We start from the raw sequence: 22544 nt of genomic DNA on the forward strand, positions 1-22544 counted from the left end.
CAGCAGCCCCCTGGTGATGCTGAGGGGACGGACGGGACGCGCTGCGGTGCCCCCGACGCCCCGGGCACGGGGCTCCAGGCCAAAACCTGCGAGGAGCCGACTGTGAACCTGCCCCTTTCTCTGGTTTATTCCCTACCCCTTTCCTAATCTTTCCCGACATTTGGCTGTTTGGCTGCCAGGGAAAGGACATCTTCACGGAGATTACCACCACCCTCGTGCCAGGGCCTCGCTCCCGAGCGGTGACGAGCCTGTCCCTCCGCGGGTGGGCCAGGGTGGCAGCCCCTGTCCCCCACACACCACACCTCAGCCGCCATTTTGCTGCCAGTCACCCGGTGCCACCGGTTCTGCTGCATTCCCCGGCCCTTCCCTGCTGTGCCTCCTCTGCTGAGGGGTCTTGTGAAAACATTCTGGAGATCCACATACACCATATGATGCAACCTCTTTGCTCGAAGAGGTGGCCCTGGGAACCTGTGTCCCTCCTTGTGCACCATCTCCTCAGCCGGCATCTTAGCTTCTCTGGTCCCTTCCCTGGAGTCAGCCCCGAGATGGACTCCATTCCACCCAGCAACCTGGTCACCCCGTGGTCCTCTTTGGAGTCACTGCCCACAAGGCCGGTGTGCCTGACGGCTCTGCAACCCAGCTCCGCCAGCTGGGACCCCCCCTCTGAAGGGGGGGGTACATCCCGTACCACTCCTGGGATGCTGGGCTGGGAATTGCTTCCCCACTAATTGCTACTCCGGGAATGTTTTGGTCAAAGCAAGTTTAAGTACTGCAGGAGGGCATATTCACTTAAGTGCGCTGCAGTGCTGACATTAAATTGGCACACTAACAGCCTGAAGTATAAAACCGGGTAGGATTTAGATCTTCCTCCTTTTCAGACCATTAGCTGCAGTGGAAATTCCTTGGTGGTCCTGCAGGTATTGCAAGGCTCTTGCATTTTCAGACCTGGAACACTGGCCGCCACAAATACCAGAGATCCCAAAATCAGAAAAAGCCATTTACTACAGAAAAGCAGAAAGCTGATGCAATTGCACAAGAGTCTCAGTGAAATAACTTTTTTTTTTCCCTGGGCAAATATGACATTATCATGTCACTATTTGTTGAGATTTTTAAAAGCTAATATCAGAGTGAGCAATAATAGGAACTACGTTACTAGACAAACTTTGGCAAAGCTCTGGCAACAGTTGGCATCTGAGACAGAAAGAAAAGATGTAATTATGTGGTAGATGCTCAACAGGTTTTTGCACAATCAGAGTTTGAAGAGCCATACTGCTTATGTCAAATGTGACATGACAGTAAGAATTGGGCTGTCAACATACGCACTATATTGCAACAGCTTGTTGACTTCAATACTCCAATAGTCCCAGTTAGAATGATGAAATCTTGGTGACCCACTGCAGTTTCTAAACAGCTTGAGTGGGTACAAATGTAAGCAGCTACCAAAAGAGAGGAGCACAAGGGAGAAGCATCAAGTGAGGGACCTCGACAGGCTGGAGAAATGGGCTGCCAGGCATGTCATGAAGTTCAACAAGGAGAATTGCAAAGTCCTTCCCCTGGAGAGGAACAAGCCCAGGCACCAGTACATGCTGCGGGCTGACCGTCTGGGAAGCAGCTCTACAGAGAAGGCTGCTGAGGGTCCTGGTGGACACCAAGTTGAACTTTAGCTAGCGATGTGCCCTTGCAGCAAAAAGACTATCGATGTCCTGGGCTGCATTAGGAGGAGTGTTGCCAGCAGGTCGAGGGAGGTGATCCTTCCCCTCTACTCAGCACTGGTGAGGTCACAGCTGGAGCACTGTGTCTAGTTCTGGGCTTCCCAGTACTAGAGAGACATGGACATACTGGAGAGAGTACAACTGAGGGCCATGAAGATGATGAAGGGACTGGAGCACCTCACATACGAGGAAAGGTTGAGAGAGCTGGACTACTCAGCCTGGAGAAGAGAAGGCTTAGGGAGATCTCATCAATGTCCTGAAGGGAGGCTGCCAAGAGGATGGAGCCAGGCTCTTTGCAGTGGTCCCCAGTGACAGGACCAGAGGCCATGGGCACAATCTGAAACATGGGAGGTTTCCTCTGAGCATCAGGAAACAGTTTTTTACTGTGAGGGTGACCGAGCGCTGGCACAGGTTGCCCAGGGAGGTTGTGGAGTCTCCATCCATGGAGATATTCAAAAGCCATCTGGCTATGGTCCTGGGCAGCTTAGGTGTCCCTGCTTGAGCAGGGGGTTGGATGAGATGACCTCCAGAGGTCCCTTCCTACCTCAACCATTTGGTGATCCTGCACGGCCTCCTTCTCCAGAAAGCACATTCCTAGCACTTGGGCACCTGTATGACACGGTGGAGCTTACCTGGCTGAAGACTAATTTGCGAAAAAAACCCCACAAGTTCCCAACTCTCTACACTGTTGCACACCTGAGCCCGCTTATGAGAGGTTTGGGACTGTACTGCTGGGGACAGAACTGCCTCCATGGGCAGAAACCTGCATTTAAGATGATTCAATGTGACCACAAAACCACAGCCCCATTCCCAGCAGAGGAAGAAAGTCACCACCACTCCCAAAAGCAGGCTGTGGCTCTATCTTTTTGGATGATAAAAGAGGCAAATTGGCTGAAAATTCACAAACATCTCCCCACCATTGAAAAAAGTAGAGTTTTGGCCATTTGCACCAGCACCAGCAGGGGCATAAACAGGGATGGCCCCTGCTGCATTTCCAAGCGGTGGTTCCACTCTGGTAGTGCTGAAACAACTCAGAATATGCAGTCAGCTTAAAGAGCAGAGGAATTGAAAGTACAAGTCTCCAAACTGTTCTATGATTTATCCAAGTAGTTTGTAATTGTTGACTTCCTTCTGCAATTGCCATTTTCAGCAATTTGTTCTCTCCAGATGGCGATGTCCTTTAATTAAAATAAATTTTATGACATCCTACAGGCTTACACATGATGAAATATGTATGTGAGACTGCATAATGATTTTTTTTTTTTTTGCACAGGCTACGGAAAGGGCATAAAAAAATCTTAAGGCTGCCCTATAATATCACTGAACAAAAAACGAGCGAAGCCTTCTAGTGTCCATAGCGCTAGGTAAGAGTAAACTCATCTAAAGACGTGTCTGTTAAGAACATCTTTTCTTTGTGATACAGCAAATGGAGTTTGGTGTTGACTCTGGATGCCACGCAGAGCAAAAGATTGAGAGATACCTCCTCTTGTGCAGGGACAGGGTGGATGCCAAACACAATCCTCCTTTCTAGGCCTGAGAAGCGACGGATGCTGTCAAGAACGATGACATTTTCTAAAACATTCTCCGCTCGCCCCAAGATCAGCCTCACCCTGCATTTCCTTATTTGTCTTTTTAGCTCAGGTTCCAATATCTGACGGAACACCTGGGCTGCGTGCTGTGTACTGCACAGGATTGCAGTATCTTTGACGGGATAGCCTTGCTGGATATAGCTGTTGCACTGCCCGGTCACGTACTCTGCCATTTCAGACATTCCCTTATTATTTTTTATTATGCAGTCACCTGACAAAGAATGGGCACATTCAGCCCGTTTAAACAACTCTTCCAGCACCTCATAGGGCATGTCTGTGTTACGTTCTTGGAGGATTTCCTCCATTAGATTAAACATGACGTTGTATATTTGCTTGGCATTACGGACCACTTTGGTCAACCGTTCCTGAGGATATAGTTCTGAAAACTTAAGTCCACAACCATATGGGTGAGTGGACTGGAAGAAATCCAGGAAGACCCAGAAAATGCCACTTTTTTCTTGACTAGCTCCTGGGCACATTGGTGCCAGTTTTCTTCAGGATGAAAATTCTGAGCTTCATCAACCACAATGTGTTTCACTTCTGGGAAGTTCCCATTTAAGAAGACATGTGTCACAGACTGGCAGATCTCATTTCTAAAAAAAAAAAAACAAACCGAAACCCAAAAAACCCATACGGTAAATAAAAAGGAGATGTGACCAGACAAATCTGTATTGACTGCCTCCATTTCTCAGTGGGTTCTTCCTTGGAGGACTATGCTGCTTACTGTCTGAAAATGCAAAACTTCCTATCTCAGCTGCAGCATGCTGTATCGTTTTCCCGGTGGAAACATTTATTCCAATGGATTGGCTGTGCGCAGGCATTGCTGCACAGCCTGCACAGCCCCCACCAACTGGCTTTGCTCTACCCTGAGAGGAGACTCAAGCCCACCCTTCCTACATGGGAACCCCATGGCAAGGCTCCCCAGGGGTGTCCCTCTGCCCCGCTCTCCCTGGCCCAGGGAAGGCAGCACGGTGCCTGAGCTCCCGCAGGAAGGACGGGTTCCCTTTTCTCCCCAGGGTGAGCAGGGACTGGCAGCACTTCTGCCAGGCCATCTGCCTGCTGGGGCCAGGACCTGCTGCTTGGGCACTGCCGTGCCTGAGCTATTCCCTGATGCAAGGTGCCTTGTCCACCGTGGTGGCTTGCTGACCTCTCCATGCTGACGCAAGTGGAAACGCAGCGAGAACAGGACTGGGGAACTGCTCTGCCTGAAATCCTCTACCAAAAGGGCATTTGTTTCTGTTCTCCTTGTCTAGATGGCCCAGGTCCAAGGGCCAGTTCCTAGCACAGCTGCACAAGAGCTTGCATCAGGCCCAGCACAGGCAGTGTTGAGGCAGCAACAGAGGAAGGCAGGTGGGTATTTTTGGTGTCAGCATCAGCCATCATAGACTGTTAAACTAAGGCCATTGTCTTTTGAAGGTCTAACACAATCCAGCAATCACGGAACGTGGGATTCTCACTGCAGTCAGTGAACGCTGGATCTGGGCCAGAGCTCAGCTCAATAATACTTTCAATACTAACACCTTTCTTGAGATGATTATTGTGTGTTTCTGTCAGCCAAAGTTACATATTTGGCAAACAGATCTAAAATCAGCAGGGTTTGTGCTGTACGTACAGAGGATGGAATGAAAGAAAAAAGGGGAAATACACATTACTGCTTACCCCACAAACTTCTTCAAGGGTTGATTTTCACAAATGTAGAGTATCTCTTTTGCAGAACAGTGAAAAATGTTTCTTATTCTCTCAGTGATCTTCAAAGCCACAATTGTTTTCCCTGTTCCAGGAAGACCAAGGACAAACTGCTCCTTGACTTTGTGCAGGTTCTTGGAGAGCAGCTCATACTGTTTCAGAGTGAGAAGGTTGAAAATCTCACAGCCAAGATGGTGACTTAAGTGGGACTTAAAGTGCAGCACAACAATCACAAGTGCACGCAGGAACGCGGGGATGTCCCTGGAGGTGAGGATGTAATTCTCTGGGTACAAGCTGGCATAATCACATGGGTTTTCTTGGTTTTCTTGCTGGGGAACATCATCCTCTGCAACTTCCATCCGGTTCTTTGTGCCATTCAGGTGCAGTATTTGGGGAATCACACACACTTTTGAAGCATATCCCCCATCATTGACTAGTTTCCACTTTAATGCATAAGCAGTTTCTCTCGAGTTTTTAGACTCAGCAGAAGAGGCGTCCTTGACTACAGTACACAATACTGGATATGCATTTTCAGCTTCTAAGAGAACATCACACACAACACCCTGTTTTTTCCGCAATCCAATGTCAACAGCCCAACCCCTTGAAAATACCAGTACCCCCTTGTTAAGTGGATGGATTTGTTTTTTCATTAAATCCTCTAATCCAGGATACTCTGAGAACAGGTCAGTGCTGATGGTTTCTGGCTTCCATTTGACTTCATTAGAAGCCACTAGAAAAAGAAATAAAAAATTAGAAAAACAAAATACAGCAAATAATTTACTCGACACACCAGTTACTGCAGGAATATATTATACCATGAGGTCATCAAAGTAAATGATTTAATGTGAGTAAAAAATTCAGCATTCCCGTAATACCTGGTGGTAAATCTGTAAGGATTTTTTATATGAATAAAAGAGGTATAAACTCCATGCTTCAGGCATGCCTGACTTCTAAACAGAATAAGGAAAAGTCTCTGTGGAAGGATCTGCCTCCTTTCTATCTGCCTTCTCATTATTTAGGTATTCCTCTGAAGGATATGTTGCTGCCACAGTGAGAGACCAGTGGTTGAACCAGATGGAGCAGCCTGCTTGCAGCATCTCCTACGCTCCTGACTGGTAAAACACTATGCATATAGGAAAAGGCACCTAGGAGCATCATCTTGATGTATAGACACACATTCCTATTAAATATAGGGGAATACACGAAGACATCTCTCATCCCAACGCTAAACTTGGTGCTCTTCCAAAATAATGAGTAACAGTAATTTTAAAAAATATTGACACAAATCCTCTCTTAAATTTACAGGTTAAAATTACAGCTATGCACATTCATAACACACAGACAAATCTCAAATGCAAGCATACATTTACACTGACTGTGTCACAGCCTTCCATTCAAAAAACACATTCTCATCAAGAAACAGCAATTGCATATCCTGTACCAAAACACTATTAACCGATCAGTAAATCAATCATCTGAGAGTAATCCTGAAAACAGATGTGAAAAGATAGCAAAATTACAAAAATAATTAGAAAAATTAGCAATTAATACATACATCTATAGGTCAGAATTTGGAAAAAAAAATCCATGGACTATGTTTAATGAGAAAGTATCTGTTTGCTACTGATTGGAGCAGTTCTGACACCGGACAAGGACCTGGAATTCCTTGTGTCTCCCATGTGTCTCAGAGCTTGACCTCAAGCCATAGCCCTGCTCTGCAGAAACATCATAGGATTTACATTGCCCTTGGCTACTTCTGTTCCCTTGTCTTTCAGGGCTTGGTATGTGGGAGTATCTGTTGCTCAGCAACCATTGCTGCTTTTATAGCTGAAGTGTTTCTGAAATAATCAGAGTCTTCACCTAAAAAATAAAACCAAGGCAAGGCTCTCCACCCCCCATGGTAAGGGCTGAGCTTTACTTTCCCTTGTGTGCCCCAGCCTGAAGTTCCCCCGTAGCAATGAGCAGGATGGCAGAATTAATTTACTGGGTGAGAGAAACGTCTAAGCCGATCAGACATCCGACACCCAAACACTTGGTGCTTAGCCCTGCCGACCAGCGGTACAGCATTGCTAGTACCAAGCCACGGGGAGTGTACTGAGTTTGCAAGGCCTCAGGTCGGAGGCTTGTCTGGTTGCTTTGTTTGAATTTTTGTTGACCTGTTTGGAGCTTTGTTTTCACTTGGTTTACCTGTAATAGCATTTTTTCTAATAACCAGGTGTCTGTGGATAACAACCATCAATTTATACAGACAGCAGCAACAAGCAGGTATTCTGCACAGGGTGAGATGTTTCTGCCTATAACATGATGATGCAGAGTGCAGAAATACAGGCCCAGTAGGACAGCAGAGGTCTTGAGACGTGGGATGCAGGATGCAGGGCTGAATTCAGGTGTGGGGCAGTAAGAGACAGAGCACAGGAGATCCCAAGGCCAGAAATAGCTCTCAGATGGTCAGGTAAAGAAATGCAGCCCCGGAGCTGAACAAAACTGGTTTTAAGGGTAATGGAGAACAAGTATCTAACTTCTGAGAAACACGCCCTCTTTACTAACTCCAATGGCGCAGTGAACTCACAGACCAGTGAAGAAAGAACAAGGTGTAAAAGTGCGTTAGCAAACGTACAGCAAGTGACCCCAAGCGGATCCTGGAGTAGGAGAAAGAAGCCATCAACATCAGCTACGTACTCCTGACGAAAGAACCGGGAATGCTGACGACTCACCCTAACAACGCCCGGCAGACCGGAGCCATCAACAGTAGGATCCTCAGTGGCACTGGAAGGCTGAGCGTAACGCCAGGAACAGGGGTGGATACTAGGAAACGTGCAGGTAACTATTATTATTAGTAGTAGTATTACTTTTTTCACAGTCGTATTCATTTATTGTCTTTTTCTTCCTTTATCTGTAATAATTAGATCTTGACTAATAATAATAATTCCTTGATTAGACTACTTAGATTTCAGTTATGCTAGAAATAAATTATTCTCTCTCTCTTCTTTGTCCATAAGATTTTTGAGCGTAACAGGGGGCAGACAGTGCTCAACCCCCTGGGACACCAGGTATATTCTCCACAATTGTGTGCATTAGGGACTATACTTAGTGGCAAAAATGGAAGAAGAGATCCCTCAAAAATCAGGGAAATCAACATTCTTGGAGCAGTTGCATCTTTTAAATACCCTAACAGTTGTGTGCCTAAAATCTTATATCACATTATCTTCCTAGAAGTTCTGTCAAATACAATCTTGAATTAAAAAAAAAAATCTAGAATAAACAGCTTACCTGGGTAGAGGCATTCTTGGAGTTCAGACACACGCTAGAGACCAGCTTTTGAATAAACTGGCTTGATAAGAGGAGGACCATTTGAGAAACTGGGCTCATTCTCAAATTTATCAGCCAGATTTGAAAGATCTTGGGGGAAGAAAAAAGCATGTTATAGCCATCAAAATCCTTCCATATGAACTTTTAAAACTCAGCACTAAAGAATAACTAAAATGATTAATTTAAAATGTCCCTTTGCAATCCTACTCAAGAAAATGCTGCCCACATAGTTAAGAACGACAGTATTGCATCAAACCAACGGGATCTTGATGTGCTGTAGAAGAGAGAGGGCTCAAAGCATAGATGGCTTTAGATCAAAGCAAGATCTAGACCCCACGTGGGATGAGGCTGTTGAGACCCCAGTGCACAGGTAAGAGATGCCCGACGTGCCAGTTCAGCACACCAGCACCCTACAGGAACCACCTACGTGTACCACAAGTCTCTTCAGTAGATGCACCTCTCCAAAAGACCTTGCTGCTTTGTTCCCCTCCTATCAACACCACCCTCTCTGTCTTTTGTGTGACTGTGTCCTTTGAAGAGACCAGGTATCCCAGCCCTAAGCGCAGACCAGGGCCACAGGAGAGGTTTCACACAAGGCCAGAGCCGCCGGGCGCGGCCAGGGCTCCACTGGGACAGGAGGTCCCCTTCGGCCAGTATATTCCTTGCTCATGCGGTCACTGCCATGGGCACTCACTCAAGGAAAACTTGTGTTACTGGGAACCTGTAGGAAAGGAGGGTTAGTTTCACCTTATTCAAATCTGCGGTCAGAATAAACTCTCTAGAACCCGCCGTACAGGTCTTGTTGTGGGGTGATGAAAGAAAATGCAGGACATAGCTTTTGAAGGGGAAGGATTTCACAATGAAGCGGGACAACATTTCTTAAAACAAGCAAAGCCTTGCACCCCTGCTCCTTCAAAACAGCCTTTGACAGCCACGGAGCCACACCACGTATGCAAAGTGACGTTTCGGTAGACATCTGAAATGCGTGTGAGCCTCGGAAAGGGGGAGCGGTTTGTAACCTGCTGCATAGTGCGCATTGCTCGCTGAGCTGCAGACTTGAAAGGACTTTGCTCAACCTCAAGCTGATCTCCGAAGAGACGACTGACCAGGTTTTACTAGCTACCCTAGTGTTGCTGACTTCATTGCAGGTGTTCTTAGTACTTGATAAGGGGAAGGAGAAGAAAAGTTGCAGGTCAGTTTGACATCACCATTAGAGCTAAAATGATTATTTTACTTTAGTGCTGGCACACAACTTGTGCCAAGATGCTGGATCTACACAGATCAAACCAGGGCATGGAGATTAATCCTCGCTAGTGCATCAAGCACTGGGGCTTTCACTCCATGGAGATCAGCACCAGTAAGGACTTTTTTGTTTTTCAAAATAAACGCCTTTTAGGCACCTAAAGGGGCCAGATTTCCACCAGGACATCACTCCCTTCTAAGCATCTTAACAGACAAAGCCAGCTTCACAAGTTTTCTGCAATTCTCATTAAGAGTAATGGAAGCTCCTGGGCGGTTTTGAATCTTTCCACTTCATTTAGGGGCACATGGGATCCCTAGGAAGGCTTATTCCAGTTGAGAGTGCTTAAAAAAGTCCTGCTGAACCAGTTCAGAGAGTAATGCTTCACAGAACAGTTTGCCGTTGGAGGCCAGTTGCCGTACCGTCACCCCTGGTGCCTGTGACTGTGCCGTGGGCCGAAGCCCCTTTTCTAGGTTTGGTGAGAACACAGAAGAAAAGAAGTTGGTCTTTCCTCCTGGAAGTTTACAAACCAAGGCAAAAATGAAGTTGGCACTAACGTAAATGCAGATTTTACCCGGGTCTGCAGCCGTCATGAGCTCCGTCCATTTCCTGACGCTGGATCTTTCAATCGTGTCACCCGTCACAATCCAGGATTCAGGGTTATCGTGGAAAACAGCGCAGCAAAACGCTTCAACTCGCACAGCGCATACGTAGCCCTGCAAGCGTTCTGCTTTGTCGTAAGCGCTCAGGATGTACGTCTTAAACTGCACGCCAGCCTGAGGGCCGCAGAAGCGATGGATGGGCATTGAGCCCATGGTATCAGCTACTGTTTTTTCTAAAGCTTCTTTCTCCACTTTAGTATGGCTTCCAATGACTTTACTGCTGTCATCCACTCCAAAAAATAAATAACCACCCTGACTGGTTGCAAAGGCAGAGGCATAATTTGGAAGGGTTTTTCTAATGTATTCCAAGATATTCTCTGTAGAGAAGCTCTTAAATTCGGTATGTGTTGTCTCTGTGGAATCCAGGACCTCCCCAACCATCAGTCTGTCTCTCTTTAAAAACCTGGCAGCGGCAACTTGGATGTTGCGCTCCTCGGTGTCCAGAGGGGTCTCCTTTGCTCCCCCATCACAATTCAGCAGAGCTTTCTTAACGCTTGGCCCATCCTCATCACGGCGCTTGGCACAGCTTTCCTTCTCCCTCAGAAATCCAGCAGCATCGCTTCAAGTCATAGGAACAACCGAAGTGAAAGACCAACAGGACAAAGCAGTGCTCAAGCTACAGATAACACGGCTTTGTGGATGCACTTTTCTGCTCTGGACCTCCCCGGCTCCATGTTTTAACAAAAAGCAGCAAGTGGCTCCGCTGCTGCATCCACGGTGAAGTATTCGCTGGTCTCGGTGTGGTCGATGCACCCCCTGAGGCTCTGCCCTACCTCCAGACCAATGCCGTGCTCCTGGAAGCGGCAATTCCTGTCTTCACTCTCCACCCTCACCACTCCTCCCGAATTCAGCAACGCACGCACTGCTATAGAAAGCTCCTTTCGTTGCCTTTTCTGACTGCGAGAGGTCTTCTTTCTGGATCTCTCTCCTAAAACTCTTTTCTCAGTATCTACCACCACATCGGGATAGTTCGTTTTCAAATTAATCAGCAGCCGCCCTTCTTGTCTGGCCATCCTGATCCTGAAACGGTAAATTATTAAAAACACTTAACGATTATACACGGCAGGGAGACAAAGGAAACCGTACGCCTTCGGCTTAGGCTCGCACGCTAGATTTAATGAACTGGAAAATGGAAATCACTATTTGCAACGCACAAGCAAATCGAAGTCAGACTACTGCAAAGACACCCACAGACGTCATGTTAATTAAGCTAATTTATTGGGCTCTTTTGCATATTGGGCTCTAATCGTTATCTTGAAGCTACGTGCAAGACTATCTCGACCAGGCAGCGGCTGCCCGTTCGCAGGAGCAGCTCCTACCGACCCCTCCCCCGGGACGCGGCCGCCCGCCGTCCCCCCGCGCCTGGCCGCCGCAGCCGCGGAGCCCTGCGAGACCCCGCGCCGCGGCCGGAGCCCCCCGGGCGGGCGGGGGCCGCGGGGACCAGCCGCCAGACGCCTCTCGGGCGGGGGCCCGGCTGGGAGCGGGCTGCCGAGCAGAGCGGGTCCCGCCGAGGGACGGCGCGGCCGGGCCGGGGGGTGCCCCGCTCGGCGGGGCCGTTGCAGATGGCGGCGGGGCCGTCCCGGGCTCCTCTGCCCGCGCCGGGCCGGGCCCGCCGCCGGCAACCGGCCCCGGAAGCGGCGCCGCCGTGCGCTGCCGCCGGCTCGGCCGGGGGCCGGGGCCGCGCTCCGCCTTCCCCCGCCCGCTCCCCGGCGGCGCTGGGCACCGGCCGAGGGGACGGCTGGGGGGCACCGGGCCGGCGGGGGGGGGGGGGGGGGACGGGACAACGGCACCGGGGGCCCCGCTGCGCCACCTTCCCGGGGGTGGACGCGGGCACCGGGCTGGGTCTGGCGGGGCGGCGAGTCCCGGCCCTTCCCGGCGCTCCCGCCCGCTACGAGCCTCCCGCCGGCCGCCCGGCCCCGCCCCGCCCCGCAGACACCGGGCGCTGTATTTCAAATAGTTTAATTTTAAAAATATTCTATTCAGTGCTAAAATAACTTTCCACTTCCACGCGCGGCCGCGCCTTCGGCTTCGCCAGGCTCGATCACAGACTCGGCGGGACATGCAGTGGCGGCGGGGGAGGCCGGGAGGGGCGGCCCGGGCGCGGGGCGGCGGCGGGAGCACGGGGCCGGGGGGTCGGGGAGGGGGCCGAGCCCCGGGGCGGGAGGGCTTCCTGGGGGGGGGGGGGGGCCGGCGCCCTGCCGCATCCTTCCCCATCCCGGGGACGGGGAGTACCTAGGCCGGGGCAGGGCTCTGCCGGCTCTCGGGGGGGGGGGGGGGGGGGCCGGGGCAGCCGCGAGGGGAGCGGGGTCCATCCCGCGGGGGCTTTGGCAGCGCCCGGCGGCAGAGCAGAGGCAGGCCAGTACCTGCCCTCCACGGGGGGAGCGCTCCCGTCTCTCCCAACACTAATGGCTTAAACTAGCAGCTTATTGCACAGCGTCCCAGCGCACATCCCTGCCGCGGCAGGGCAGGACTCGGCCTCTTCCCCCCACCACCCCCCACATCCCACCTCCCGCCTGCGCTCACGGGGGAGGGGACAAATCACTTCGTGCGGGTGGAAGGTGGCTCTCCCGTTCCCAGCACCTAGGGGAGGGAGGGCAGGGGAGCCAGCAGCAGGCAAACATGGTCTGCCAGTGCCTCGGGGGCCACGGAGAGCAGGGAGCCCCGCAGACAACTCCCCCCGCGCGTGCAGGCCACCCGCCGGAGACCCCCGCGCTACAGGACAGGTCAGCAGGGAGAGAGGGAGCCAATAAATAGAGGCGAATTTGCAGGTACTGGTGGCAGCCCTGTCTGCCCGGGGGAGCGCAGGCTGCCACCGCCGGGGCTGGCGGGAGGCTCCTGCCCCCAAGAGCAGGGCAGGGCAGGGCAGGCTGGATCGTGAGTGGCGGGAGCGCCCGTCTCTGGGGAAGGGGCAGGCTGGAGGGAAGCACCCCGTCCCCCGGGGGAGGGCGGGCGGCTCTGCGAGGGGCTGGCGAAGGCGCTCTCCCCGGGGACGGGCAGGCTAGCTCTCCGAGGCCGTGTGGCACACAGAGTTCTGATCGGCACAAAATCTCTTCAGAGGCGGCGCACCGGAGTCCTCCTCCTCTTCAGTTACCTGCAAGAGCCAGAGGCAGAGGTCACGGGCAGTGACAGGAGCGCAGCGTGCCCACCAAGCCACGCGGACCTAGACAAGGCTGTGTGTCACGCTGTGGGGACACCCCGGGCTTTCATCTGTGAGGAAGCCCCAGGAATGGGAACCCACTTCAGCCCCGGAGCCAGCTAGAATCGTTGTTTTACTCCACCTCCACACCCTTTCTTCACACTTTAACACCTGAACTGAACCAGGGGACAGCTCGGAAAGCCGGGAGGTTTGGGGGAGCTCCTGGAGGGCGCTTTGGGACTGCAGAGCAAGCCCATCCGTCGAGACGATTCTGCTACAAGGGGCAGTACTGACGGTGAAAGGGCCAAGGTGGGTCCGTGCGCATTCAGACAACATTTCAATCCTCCTTCCCTTACCTGAGTCTCAAGGGGGACTGGCTCTTCCTTTGTGAGAGTGGGAGGCTCGTCTGCAACTTCCGAGGAAGGCAGGGAAGGCTCTGGGGAGAACAGAAGGGATAATGGAACTTCCGACCCAGGAGCATGGCAGTACCCAGCTCAGTGCTGAGCCAGGAGAGGAGACCTCCAGCAGAAGACACAAGTCTCCCAGCAGTGCCTCAGTCACCCACCGGACAAGTAACGGCTCCAGCAGGGCCGTCCGCCTCCTCCCTTCCCGGCCCAGCACCCACCTTCCAGTGTCTCCTGCCCCAGTGTGGGTGGCTGCGAGTCGTCCGTGCGGAAGTCGGACGTATGGGCAGGGCTCATGGACTCGCTCTGCTGGGGACTGGGGCTGGAGTTGGGGCTGCTGTCCACCTTGAGCTGGTAGACGTCCGACAGGGAGCTCTGGTTGCTGTTCTCATCTGCAGAAACAGCACCTAGTGAAGAAGAGCACCTTGACCCGGGGGCACAGGCAGCCGAGGGCGGCACTGAGAGCCGGGGTCTTGGGGAGAAGGAAGAGCACAGTCAGAGGCAGTCGGAGTACAGGGGATTCACTGTCACCCATCAACGTAAGGGCTGCCGGGCACAAGGCTCCCCGCCGGGACATGGCTGGCATCAGATACACAGCTGGCCCACGGGAGAGGGGGTGCTTCTGCCCGGCGAATGAGTCTGAGCAGACAGAGAGCGACCCTGGGCTATTTGGAAAGAACGAGCAGAAGGCAGGGGGGGCGATGCAAAGCGCTGTGCCGCCAAATCTCACGTCTGCAGCTTGCGAGGGCCCCAGGCGTTCGAGGGCAGGAGACCTCTTGCCTGTGTACCGGGGTTTTGTACCTCTTCTGTTTGCGAGGCAGCAACCTAACACCAGGAGCAACGCTCAGCACCTGCCTCCGGCTGGGGAGGCAATCCTGGCACACATCTTTTCCAGATAAAGCTGTCCCACACTGCAGACCTGCAACGCTAACCTTCTCACCGCACCTACTGCAAGTGCCAACACATTCCCTGATCCTCCTCGGCCGCAGGGAGAGCCGAGTGGAAAGGCTGGGGACAGGCACAAGCTCTGCTCCAGCAGTGAGACCATGCGCTGCCTGAGCCTTGCTCAGCTCTACCACAGAACCCGGCCTGCTCGCGGCTGGCTGCAGTGCTCCGGGATCAAGAGCAACGTCAAGGAGATCCTCTGCCCTTCCATCCTAAGGTCCATGCAAGTCACTGCTGGAAGCAGAGGGCTCAGCTGCAGGCAGCTACCGGCCTCTCCCCCGCAGGGACTGCAAAGTGGGAATGGGAACCCCCACTCCTCCAGTTCCTTATGAGGCTTCCCACAGGAAGATCCCAGAAACAGCCAATTAAGATTCCTTCTGACAGCAAAAACGAATAGTTTCAGCAGGGACAGTCCAGAAGTGGATCAACGCAACCCCGCACTGAAGACACGTGCTGCTCTTCCCAATATGCGTAGCGTACATAAGCCAGCAACATCCCAGCTTCTATAAGGCCTTGGAGTCTTCCCCCAGCTTGAAGGGGGCTCAGCCAGACTCACCTTGGAACTCCAGAAGGAGAGAGGAGTTGGCAGAGGTGTCAGCTGGGAAGCCATTGGGTTCTCGGGCAGTGCTGCTACTTGATTTGGATTTCTCTTTCTTGAGGAGAGAGAGGAAAGCAGAAAACACGAGGTCAGAGGAGCCCACCACTGGCAAGAGGGTGCAGAGGTGCACAAACTGCTCCAGAGAAGCTGCTCCCCTTTCTCTCTCCCAGCAGCCCGGGGGACGTGCTCGTGCAGGCCTTTTCCCCTTCCTTTCTGGGCACTTTTCTAACCGGGAGGCAAAACTTCAGCCACAAAGGGTTCAGAATCAGGAGTGAAAGGAGGAGTTGACGCCTGTCCTTGAGTACCGCCAAATAAAAACAACTCCTCTGGGGATCGAGGCAAAAAGGATCACAGGCAGCGAGAGGGGATCGTCCGAGAGCGCGTGAGCTCAGGTCCAAGGGGGAAAAACATTACAGACCCGCCAGCACGGCTGCATCGCCGCAGGGCGGCGGCAGACGGGGATCGGGGGAGACGCTGCGGTCCAGGCTCAGGGGCGAGCCGGCCCGCCCCGGGGCAGGGCCTTCGGCGGAGAGGCCAGGGGAAGCGGCGGCTTCCGGAGCCGCCCCGAGGCCGCACCGGGGAGCCCCCGGGCCTCTCCCCTGCGGAGCGACTGAGGCGAGCTGCTCAGCCGGGGCTGGGGGCGGCAGCTCCCGGCTCGGCTCCGGCTCCCCGCCGCGGAGCGGAGCGGGCCGGGCCCGGGGCGGCCCCCGAGGGGAAGGGCCCGGCCCCGCGCCGTACCCACCTCCTTGCTGTCCGCCACCGGCACCCACTTGAATATCCGCAGGGAGGTGTCGCCCACCGTCACCCACTTCTTCTCCCTGCGCGGACACAGCCGTTAATGGCGCCGGGCCCCCCCGCCCCGGGGGCGCGGACGGGGGAAGCCTGGCAACCGGTACCCTGGCAACAAGCCACGCCCGCCCGCCCGCCAGGCTCCGATTGGCCCAGGGGAACGCCAATCCAGAGCACCGCCGCCCCCGCCCCCTCACCCCGCACACCTCGTTGTGATTGGTCGCGCCGCCCGCCGATCACCGGCGCTTCCGGTCCCCCCCACACACCCGAGCCGACAGGGCCTGTTAATTGGCTGCTGCCTCGCTATCCCCGCCCGCTACCCCACGCAGCACGCTGATTGGATACTCGCTACCGGAGCGCCTCCACCGGCACCCGTGTGGTGCGGTGATTGGCTGCACGCCGGGCAGGCCCCACCCCCCCCCGCGGCCCCGCCTCTCACCATCTGCGGACGCGCTCGATGGCCGCCATCACTTTTTTGATGTCATCCTTGGCGCGGCTGCGGGTCTCGGCGCGCACCGAGCGGCCCGACATGGCGCCCGCAGCCCCGGCAGCCCCGGCTCCGCAGCACCCGCCGCCTCTCTCCGCGCATGCGCGCGCCCCGCCCCGCCCACGCCCCGCGCGTGCTGCGTCACCGCGCTCGCCACGCCCGGAGGAAGGGAGCGGGGGGGGTGGGGGGAAGGGGAAGCGCGGCGGCGCGTAGTGCGCCTGCGTGGCTCGCCCCGCCCTCCTGCGGGCAAGGCGGGGACGCGAAGGCGGGGCGACGCCGACGCCGCCATCTTACGTTGGGGCAAGTCCCGCCCAGCGCCGGGCGCGACCCCGGGAGCAGAGGCCCCCGAGCCGTGCCCACGCCGGTTGTGCATCACCTCAACCCCCCGACGCGGGTGGAAGGGGCCCTGCCTGTTTGCAGGCAGCAGCATTAAAGCGCTGCCCCTTGCCACGCATCAGAGATCAAAGATCAAGCTTGGGCAGCTCCTCCGCAAAAAAAAAAAACCAAACCAACCCCCACAAAACCCCCTTTTCTAAGCCCAGAAAACCTCACTGGCCCTCTCTGAGCGATCACTCCCACGGGATGTCGCTGAGACAGCGGGTGGGGACAAGCCATGGGAAGGAAACAAGTGTCGCCCTGGGTGGCCCCCCACCCTCCCCAGGCAGAGGCGCCGTCCGGCTCCCCATGGCTACGGTCAGAAAGCACGCGAGGAAGGCCCCGGGCGCGCTGTCCGCACGCTCTTTTATTACAAGTTGGTCAGTGTCATTAAAAAAACCCCCAAATCCCCAAAGGCAGAACGCGGCTGCCTGCGACCGTAGAGAGCCGGGACGTGCCACCGCGGGGGGAGGATTAGTGCTTCTTGCCGTAGATTGCGGCCAGCGCTTTGCGGGCACTGGAGATCTGCTGCTCCAGCCTCTCTCGGGTGGCTTTGTTTGCAGTTTTTTTCAGCATGGCCTCCATCTCCTCCACCACCGCCCTGTGACCGGCAGTGTTGTGGAAGACGCGGATGGCCCGGTCCCCACATGACACCAGGTAGCGGCTGTTGGTGTCAAAAGCCAAGTCTGTTACGCACTGTCCGTGCACACCGAGAAAGCGTTCCTCCTCCTCTCCTCGTCTTGTGTTGTACACAACAATGTCTGTGCCGCTAGAGATAGCGACGACTCGAGCGTCGGGGGACAGGGCGATGCGACAAGGCTCCGTCACCTCGCACTTCCCCGTCAGAAGCAGGTACGGATCCTGTTGCTTCTTATATTCCACATCTGTGTCCCAGAACTTCCACGTCCCGTCCTTCGAAACAGTCGCCATCCTGCAGCCAGGAAACAGGGCACAGGTGAGCGCAAGGAAACCGGGCAGCACCTCTTCCCCTGCCACGCCTGCGAACCAGGAATCCTTTGTGGCTGGAGAGCTCTTTTGGGAAGCACAAGTCTGCACACACGTACAGTCCTCGTCCCCCTTCCAGAGCACGGACAGCAGTCACCCCCAGGAGGAAATCCACGGGGAATACGCAGGTGGGACGAGCCGGTCAGGGTTTTGCCGCCCTGGGCTCCCCGGAGAGCACACAGGGCAGCACTCCCCCCACACCGTGCAGGGGTGCAGCCCCCCTGCACAGGCTGCTGGCGTACGCTGGAAGGGGCGAGCTCACGTGTCCCGAGGGCAAGTCAAAGCGTACTATTTCAGGCAGCAGGTAACACACACTTACCTCCTCGAGTCATTAGAGAAGGAGAAGGAATGCACGCCAGCGGTGTGGCCTTTCAGCTCAAAAGCCCTGGCCACCTCCCGGAAGTCTCCGTTCTTGCCAAAACACACCTCCCACACCTTTACATCAGGGGTAAAGCCACAGGATGCCACAAACCTGGGTGAAAGACACGGGGTATCTGTTACAGAGCACCTACTTCGTCCGGGCCGTGGGGCCAGCCCTACAGAGCTCCCCTCTGGCCTCCTGAGCAAGGCAGGGGCCAGGGGCAGCCCTCCTGCGTGGAGGGGTGCCCAAGACGGGGCTCTGTGAAGGCAAAGCTATCCAGACACCTACGTTAAAATCTTTGCTTTGGTCAGCTGAAAAAGTTTTCACTTTTCACTGAAACCAGGCTGGTAAAGGGAACGCTAAGGAAGGCCACCAGGGACCAGAGCAGCAACTCCGCAACTTGGGCATGAGAAACTCCCAGGCCAAAATAAAATAGCTAAGTGCTTTTGATCCCCAAACTCACTGAGCTTGGAGCGTGGCAAGTCTTCCTGCAGCAACAAGTTAGAGACAGAGCAGAGAACACGATTTTCCTGATAAACAATCTCTCAGTAATAAAGATTTTAATTTTATAATTAACCTTGAAAAGGTTAAAAACAAGTTAGAAATGCTGTTTGCCTTGCATACACCATTTGCATCGTCCCACCTCCGCTTTCTGAGGCCAATGCTGTTCTCCTCAGCTCTTCAGGAGGTGGTTAACAGGAAAAGCAGCGCTGAGGCACAACAGCAACCCTCTGAGTGTCTGAGACTACGCAGGCAAGAGTCAGCGCTCCTGGAGGGGCTGCTCCTGGGGGCCGGAATCGCTTTTTAAAATGTGGAACCCTCAGAAAATTGCATTAAAATAACAGCTAATTGCCAGTGGTCTGAAGTGATGACGTCCTCTGGGAAGGAGCAAGGTTCCTGTTCACTCCTGCAGACTCCCACTCCGCAGCAGGAGCAGCCCGGACTACCTCACACCCCTCACCTTCCGCAGGGCGACACCGTGGCGTAGGCATTGTTCATCTGGTTAGTGTTAACGCTGGCCAGGACTTCACCCTTCGGGCTCCATATCAGGATGGTAGTGTCGCTGGAAGCTGTCATGATAAACTTTCCTGGGGGGACAAGGCAAAGATCAGGAGAGCTCCCAGGCCTAACGCTGCCACAGACTTCCCTAAGGCCTGGGAGGGTCCCTAAGCAGGGCAACCTCTCCCTGCGCCTGGGCAGTCAAGAAAACCAAAAGCAGCACCAAAATTCAAGGAGTGTCAGTCTCACGGGACAGAGCCAAGAGCAATATCAGAAGACTCAGCTCCTGGTTATGCATTAGTGCACCCTTGGCTTCAGCAGCCGTCAGCTGGCAACAGGCACACGGAGACCACACGTGCGCCTCGCCCCAGCACCCCTCAGATCCCCCTTGCAGAGCTCAGCACTAAGCTGGTACCACAGGAGTAACGCGGCCGACTCCATCTTCCCCAGACGGCCAAAACACAACTCGAGGTATCTGTAGCTTTCCAGTCATGGATTATGGGCAGGTAGCTGACTACAAGTCACACTATTATTATCCACGATTACTGTTTGTGTCAGCATTTTGGACTCCTGCTTACTTCCACTTGCAATGCCTTCCCTTTTTCACCTCAGCCCAGACAGGGAGTTGCCTGTTTACCTTTCAGGTACTTGTTGCAGGTCTAAGTTTTCACTTTCACGCTGAACAAAGGTCTCAGTTAACATTTTCTCTGCTCTCCTGTTACAGAGGTGAACTCACGTCCACCCACTTCCAACTGCCCGCTGTCACATACCTGAAGCATCAAGCCCTCACCAGTAACACATACCCGCCCCAGCCTCTCTTCTAGAAGATCCCAGATAGACCATACGAACTCACTAGAGAGATTTTTGACTGGTTAAAGACAGACCGGGGGGCCAGAGCATGGCGATCCTCTCAATACTGAGACCAGACCTCTTTGCAACAGCATCCCTGAAAATGTCAATTAAGAGACCGCGCATGTCAGGGTGCTAATTCTGTGCTTACAGGAATATTGTTTGTCTGAAAATGACATCTTTCAGTTCACTCAGTAGTAAACAAAGGCTAAAAAGTAACATCTAAGAGACTACAGAGAATCAAGTACTGGTGCAGAAACGGGCCTTGAGAATGCCAAAAACTCCAACGCTTTCAACCCAGCAGCTCTTGTTTTACAAGGAAATCAAAGCCGATCTTGAGAGCCTCAACAAGTGAGCAGCTCTGTCGTTTCCATACCTGTCTCTGCAATTCCTATGTTAATGACAGGAGCCTTGTGCTTCTTTGGGAAGTCCCCAGCAGTTGCAGTGAAGGTGAAGCTGCCATCATCCTTCTTAGTCATTTTATAGACACGAATAGTCTCACCATTCGCCAGCCAAACAATGAATGCCCTAAGTGGAAGAAGAGACACTCTGAAGCATTAAGAAACAGGCTACCTCAGCTCAGCCTAGCTACAACAGGTAAGCTAATAGCTCATTCAGTGGCACCTGGGGAAAGGGATATGCTGGCAGATAAAAAGCTGTGTGCTTTACGAGGGCACCAAGTTCTCTCCCTGTGTTAGCTCAACTGCAATGCTGAATGGAAAAGAACAGAATTTATTGCTCCACATCCAGAAACGAGATGCCTTCCTCTCTCTAAAAGAGGCTGCTTCACAAAGTGCCAAGGCATGCTTTTCAACCAACCTTCCCAGCCAGGAAGAGCTCTCTCCCCAGGCCCCAGAGAGGCTCAGCAGCTCAACCCAGCCGCAGGGCCTGCTGGCAAAGACCTTAACAAGCACTTCCCACGGGGGTGGCAAGCTGGGCACTGGGATATTCGCCCTCAGCACCACATTAAAGTGCCCGCTGCTTTCACGGATCAGTGGCGCTGTCAAGACCCTAGGAGGGGTGCAGCCTCTGTGCAGCCCGGTCCACAGGACGCCCTGGTGCCGATATGCCCCAGGCGGTCCCCAGGGTGGGGAGGCCTGGCCCTACCGTGAGTCGGGGCTGAGGCGGACAAGCTCGGCGTGGTCCAGCCCCACGTTGGCACGCAGGCAGCGGTGCTCGCGGGCCGTGAAGTCCCGGGTGCTCCACAGTCGGACCGTGCGGTCGTCGGCGCACGACGCCAGGTACTTGCCGCTGCTGCTGAAGTCCAGGCAGGAGACAGAGCCGCTGTGGCCCTACGGAGAGAGCGCGGTCACAGCGGGGCGGGGGGGGGGGGGGGGGGGGAGCACCGGCGGGGCAGGAGGCGCCGGGCCCGGCAGGGCACCGGTACCGGGCACACACGGTACCTTCAGGGCGGCGACCAGCAGCCGGTGGGCGAAGCTGTGCTGCTGCGGTTTGTCCCTCCGGGCCCTTGCCGGCAGCTTCGCCTTCCTGTGCTCCTCCGGCCTGGCGGCGGCGGCGTCGCCGTTCGCCCTGGGGCCTGCGGGGAGCGGAGGGTCGGGTCAGCTCGGCGCCACCCGGCCCGGCCAGCCCCGGCCCCCCCCGACCTACCCGCGGTACTCACCGGCCGGCGGGGCGGCGGGAGGCCCCCGCGGGACGGCGCGGCGCAGCGCGGCCGCCAGCAGCAGCAGGACGAGGAGGAGGGCGAGGGCTCCCGGCAGCACCGACCCGCCGAGCGCCGCCGCCTCCATCTTCCCGCCGCCGCCACCTCAGCGGGGCGGCGCCGACCGCCCCTCCGCCGGCCCCGCCCCGCGCGGTCGGACCCAGCGCGCATGCGCCGAGGCGCGGCGGCGGCGGGCGTGGGGGGGGCGGGGCCAAGAGGGCGGGCGCGGCTCCACGCTGCTCCCCCCGCGAGCTCCGCGCGGGGCTGCCCCTGGCGGCGGCGGGGTGGTACTGCCCCGCTCCGGGCCGGCCCTCGCCCTGCCCGCCCCTGCCCCTGCCCCTGCCCCTGCCCCTGCCCCTGCCCTCGCCCTGCCCGCCCCTGCCCCTGCCCCTGCCCCTGCCCCTCACCCTGCCCTCGCCCTGCCCGCCCCTGCCCCTGCCCCTGCCCTCGCCCTCGCCCTGCCCGCCCCTGCCCCTCACCCTGCCCTCGCCCTGCCCGCCCCTGCCCCTGCCCCTGCCCTCACCCTGCCCCTGCCCTCGCCCTGCCCGCCCCTGCCCCTGCCCCTGCCCTCACCCTGCCCCTGCCCTCACCCTGCCCGCCCCTGCCCCTGCCCTCACCCTGCCCTCACCCTGCCCCTGCCCCTGCCCTCGCCCTGCCCGCCCCTGCCCCTGCCCTCGCCCTGCCCCTGCCCCTGCCCTCGCCCTGCCCGCCCCTGCCCCTGCCCCTGCCCCTGCCCTC

The 22544-nt window shown here is 55.4% G+C and overlaps 3 protein-coding genes across 4 annotated transcripts; all 3 read right to left on the reverse strand.

Moving 5' to 3' along the window:
• Window positions 1-2964: 2964 nt before the first annotated feature.
• Window positions 2965-10921, reverse strand: LOC143168451 (schlafen family member 11-like). The gene is given in 7 exon segments (XM_076354892.1): window positions 2965-3755; window positions 3758-3894; window positions 4961-5717; window positions 8258-8386; window positions 9925-10757; window positions 10800-10825; window positions 10827-10921. Coding segments are annotated over 7 exon segments (2649 nt in total). The 5' UTR covers window positions 10911-10921; the 3' UTR covers window positions 2965-3072.
• Window positions 10922-12493: 1572 nt separating this feature from the next.
• On the reverse strand, window positions 12494-16624 carry BCL7B (BAF chromatin remodeling complex subunit BCL7B). Of its 2 annotated transcripts, none has more exons than XM_076354415.1 (6): window positions 16510-16624; window positions 16024-16099; window positions 15240-15336; window positions 13960-14130; window positions 13691-13770; window positions 12494-13289 (listed from the first exon to the last, which is right to left on the reverse strand). In XM_076354415.1, the coding sequence occupies exons 1-6, from the start codon at window positions 16599-16601 to the stop codon at window positions 13197-13199; spliced, it is 609 nt and encodes a 202-aa protein (XP_076210530.1). In that variant the 5' UTR covers window positions 16602-16624; the 3' UTR covers window positions 12494-13196. The 2 variants fall into 2 exon arrangements, with proteins under 2 accessions (XP_076210530.1, XP_076210528.1); XM_076354413.1 differs by having other exon boundaries at window positions 13960-14145.
• Window positions 16625-17270: 646 nt separating this feature from the next.
• On the reverse strand, window positions 17271-21894 carry TBL2 (transducin beta like 2). Its single transcript, XM_076354412.1, has 7 exons — window positions 21768-21894; window positions 21550-21683; window positions 21254-21438; window positions 20523-20674; window positions 19260-19386; window positions 18257-18409; window positions 17271-17863 (listed from the first exon to the last, which is right to left on the reverse strand). The coding sequence occupies exons 1-7, from the start codon at window positions 21892-21894 to the stop codon at window positions 17407-17409; spliced, it is 1335 nt and encodes a 444-aa protein (XP_076210527.1). The 3' UTR covers window positions 17271-17406.
• Between the last annotated feature and the right edge of the window lie 650 nt (window positions 21895-22544).

The sequence above is a fragment of the Aptenodytes patagonicus genome, chromosome 17 (assembly GCF_965638725.1).
Source record: "Aptenodytes patagonicus chromosome 17, bAptPat1.pri.cur, whole genome shotgun sequence".
Taxonomy (NCBI): Eukaryota; Metazoa; Chordata; class Aves; order Sphenisciformes; family Spheniscidae; genus Aptenodytes; species Aptenodytes patagonicus.

Coding starts and splice junctions, on each gene's coding strand:
- BCL7B (XM_076354413.1), bottom strand. CDS start 16,601: ATGTCGGGCCGCTCGGTGCGCGCCGAGACCCGCAGCCGCGCCAAGGAT. Junction 16,100..16,509: donor ATCGAGCGCGTCCGCAGATG/GTGAGAGGCGGG, acceptor GTGTCCGCGCAG/GGAGAAGAAGTGGGTGACGG. Junction 13,290..13,690: donor CAGTCCCCCTTGAGACTCAG/GTAAGGGAAGGA, acceptor TGGCTCTTGCAG/GTAACTGAAGAGGAGGAGGA.
- TBL2 (XM_076354412.1), bottom strand. CDS start 21,894: ATGGAGGCGGCGGCGCTCGGCGGGTCGGTGCTGCCGGGAGCCCTCGCC. Junction 21,684..21,767: donor TCCCGCCGCCCCGCCGGCCG/GTGAGTACCGCG, acceptor CGCTCCCCGCAG/GCCCCAGGGCGAACGGCGAC. Junction 18,410..19,259: donor ACGGTGTCGCCCTGCGGAAG/GTGAGGGGTGTG, acceptor TCTTTCACCCAG/GTTTGTGGCATCCTGTGGCT.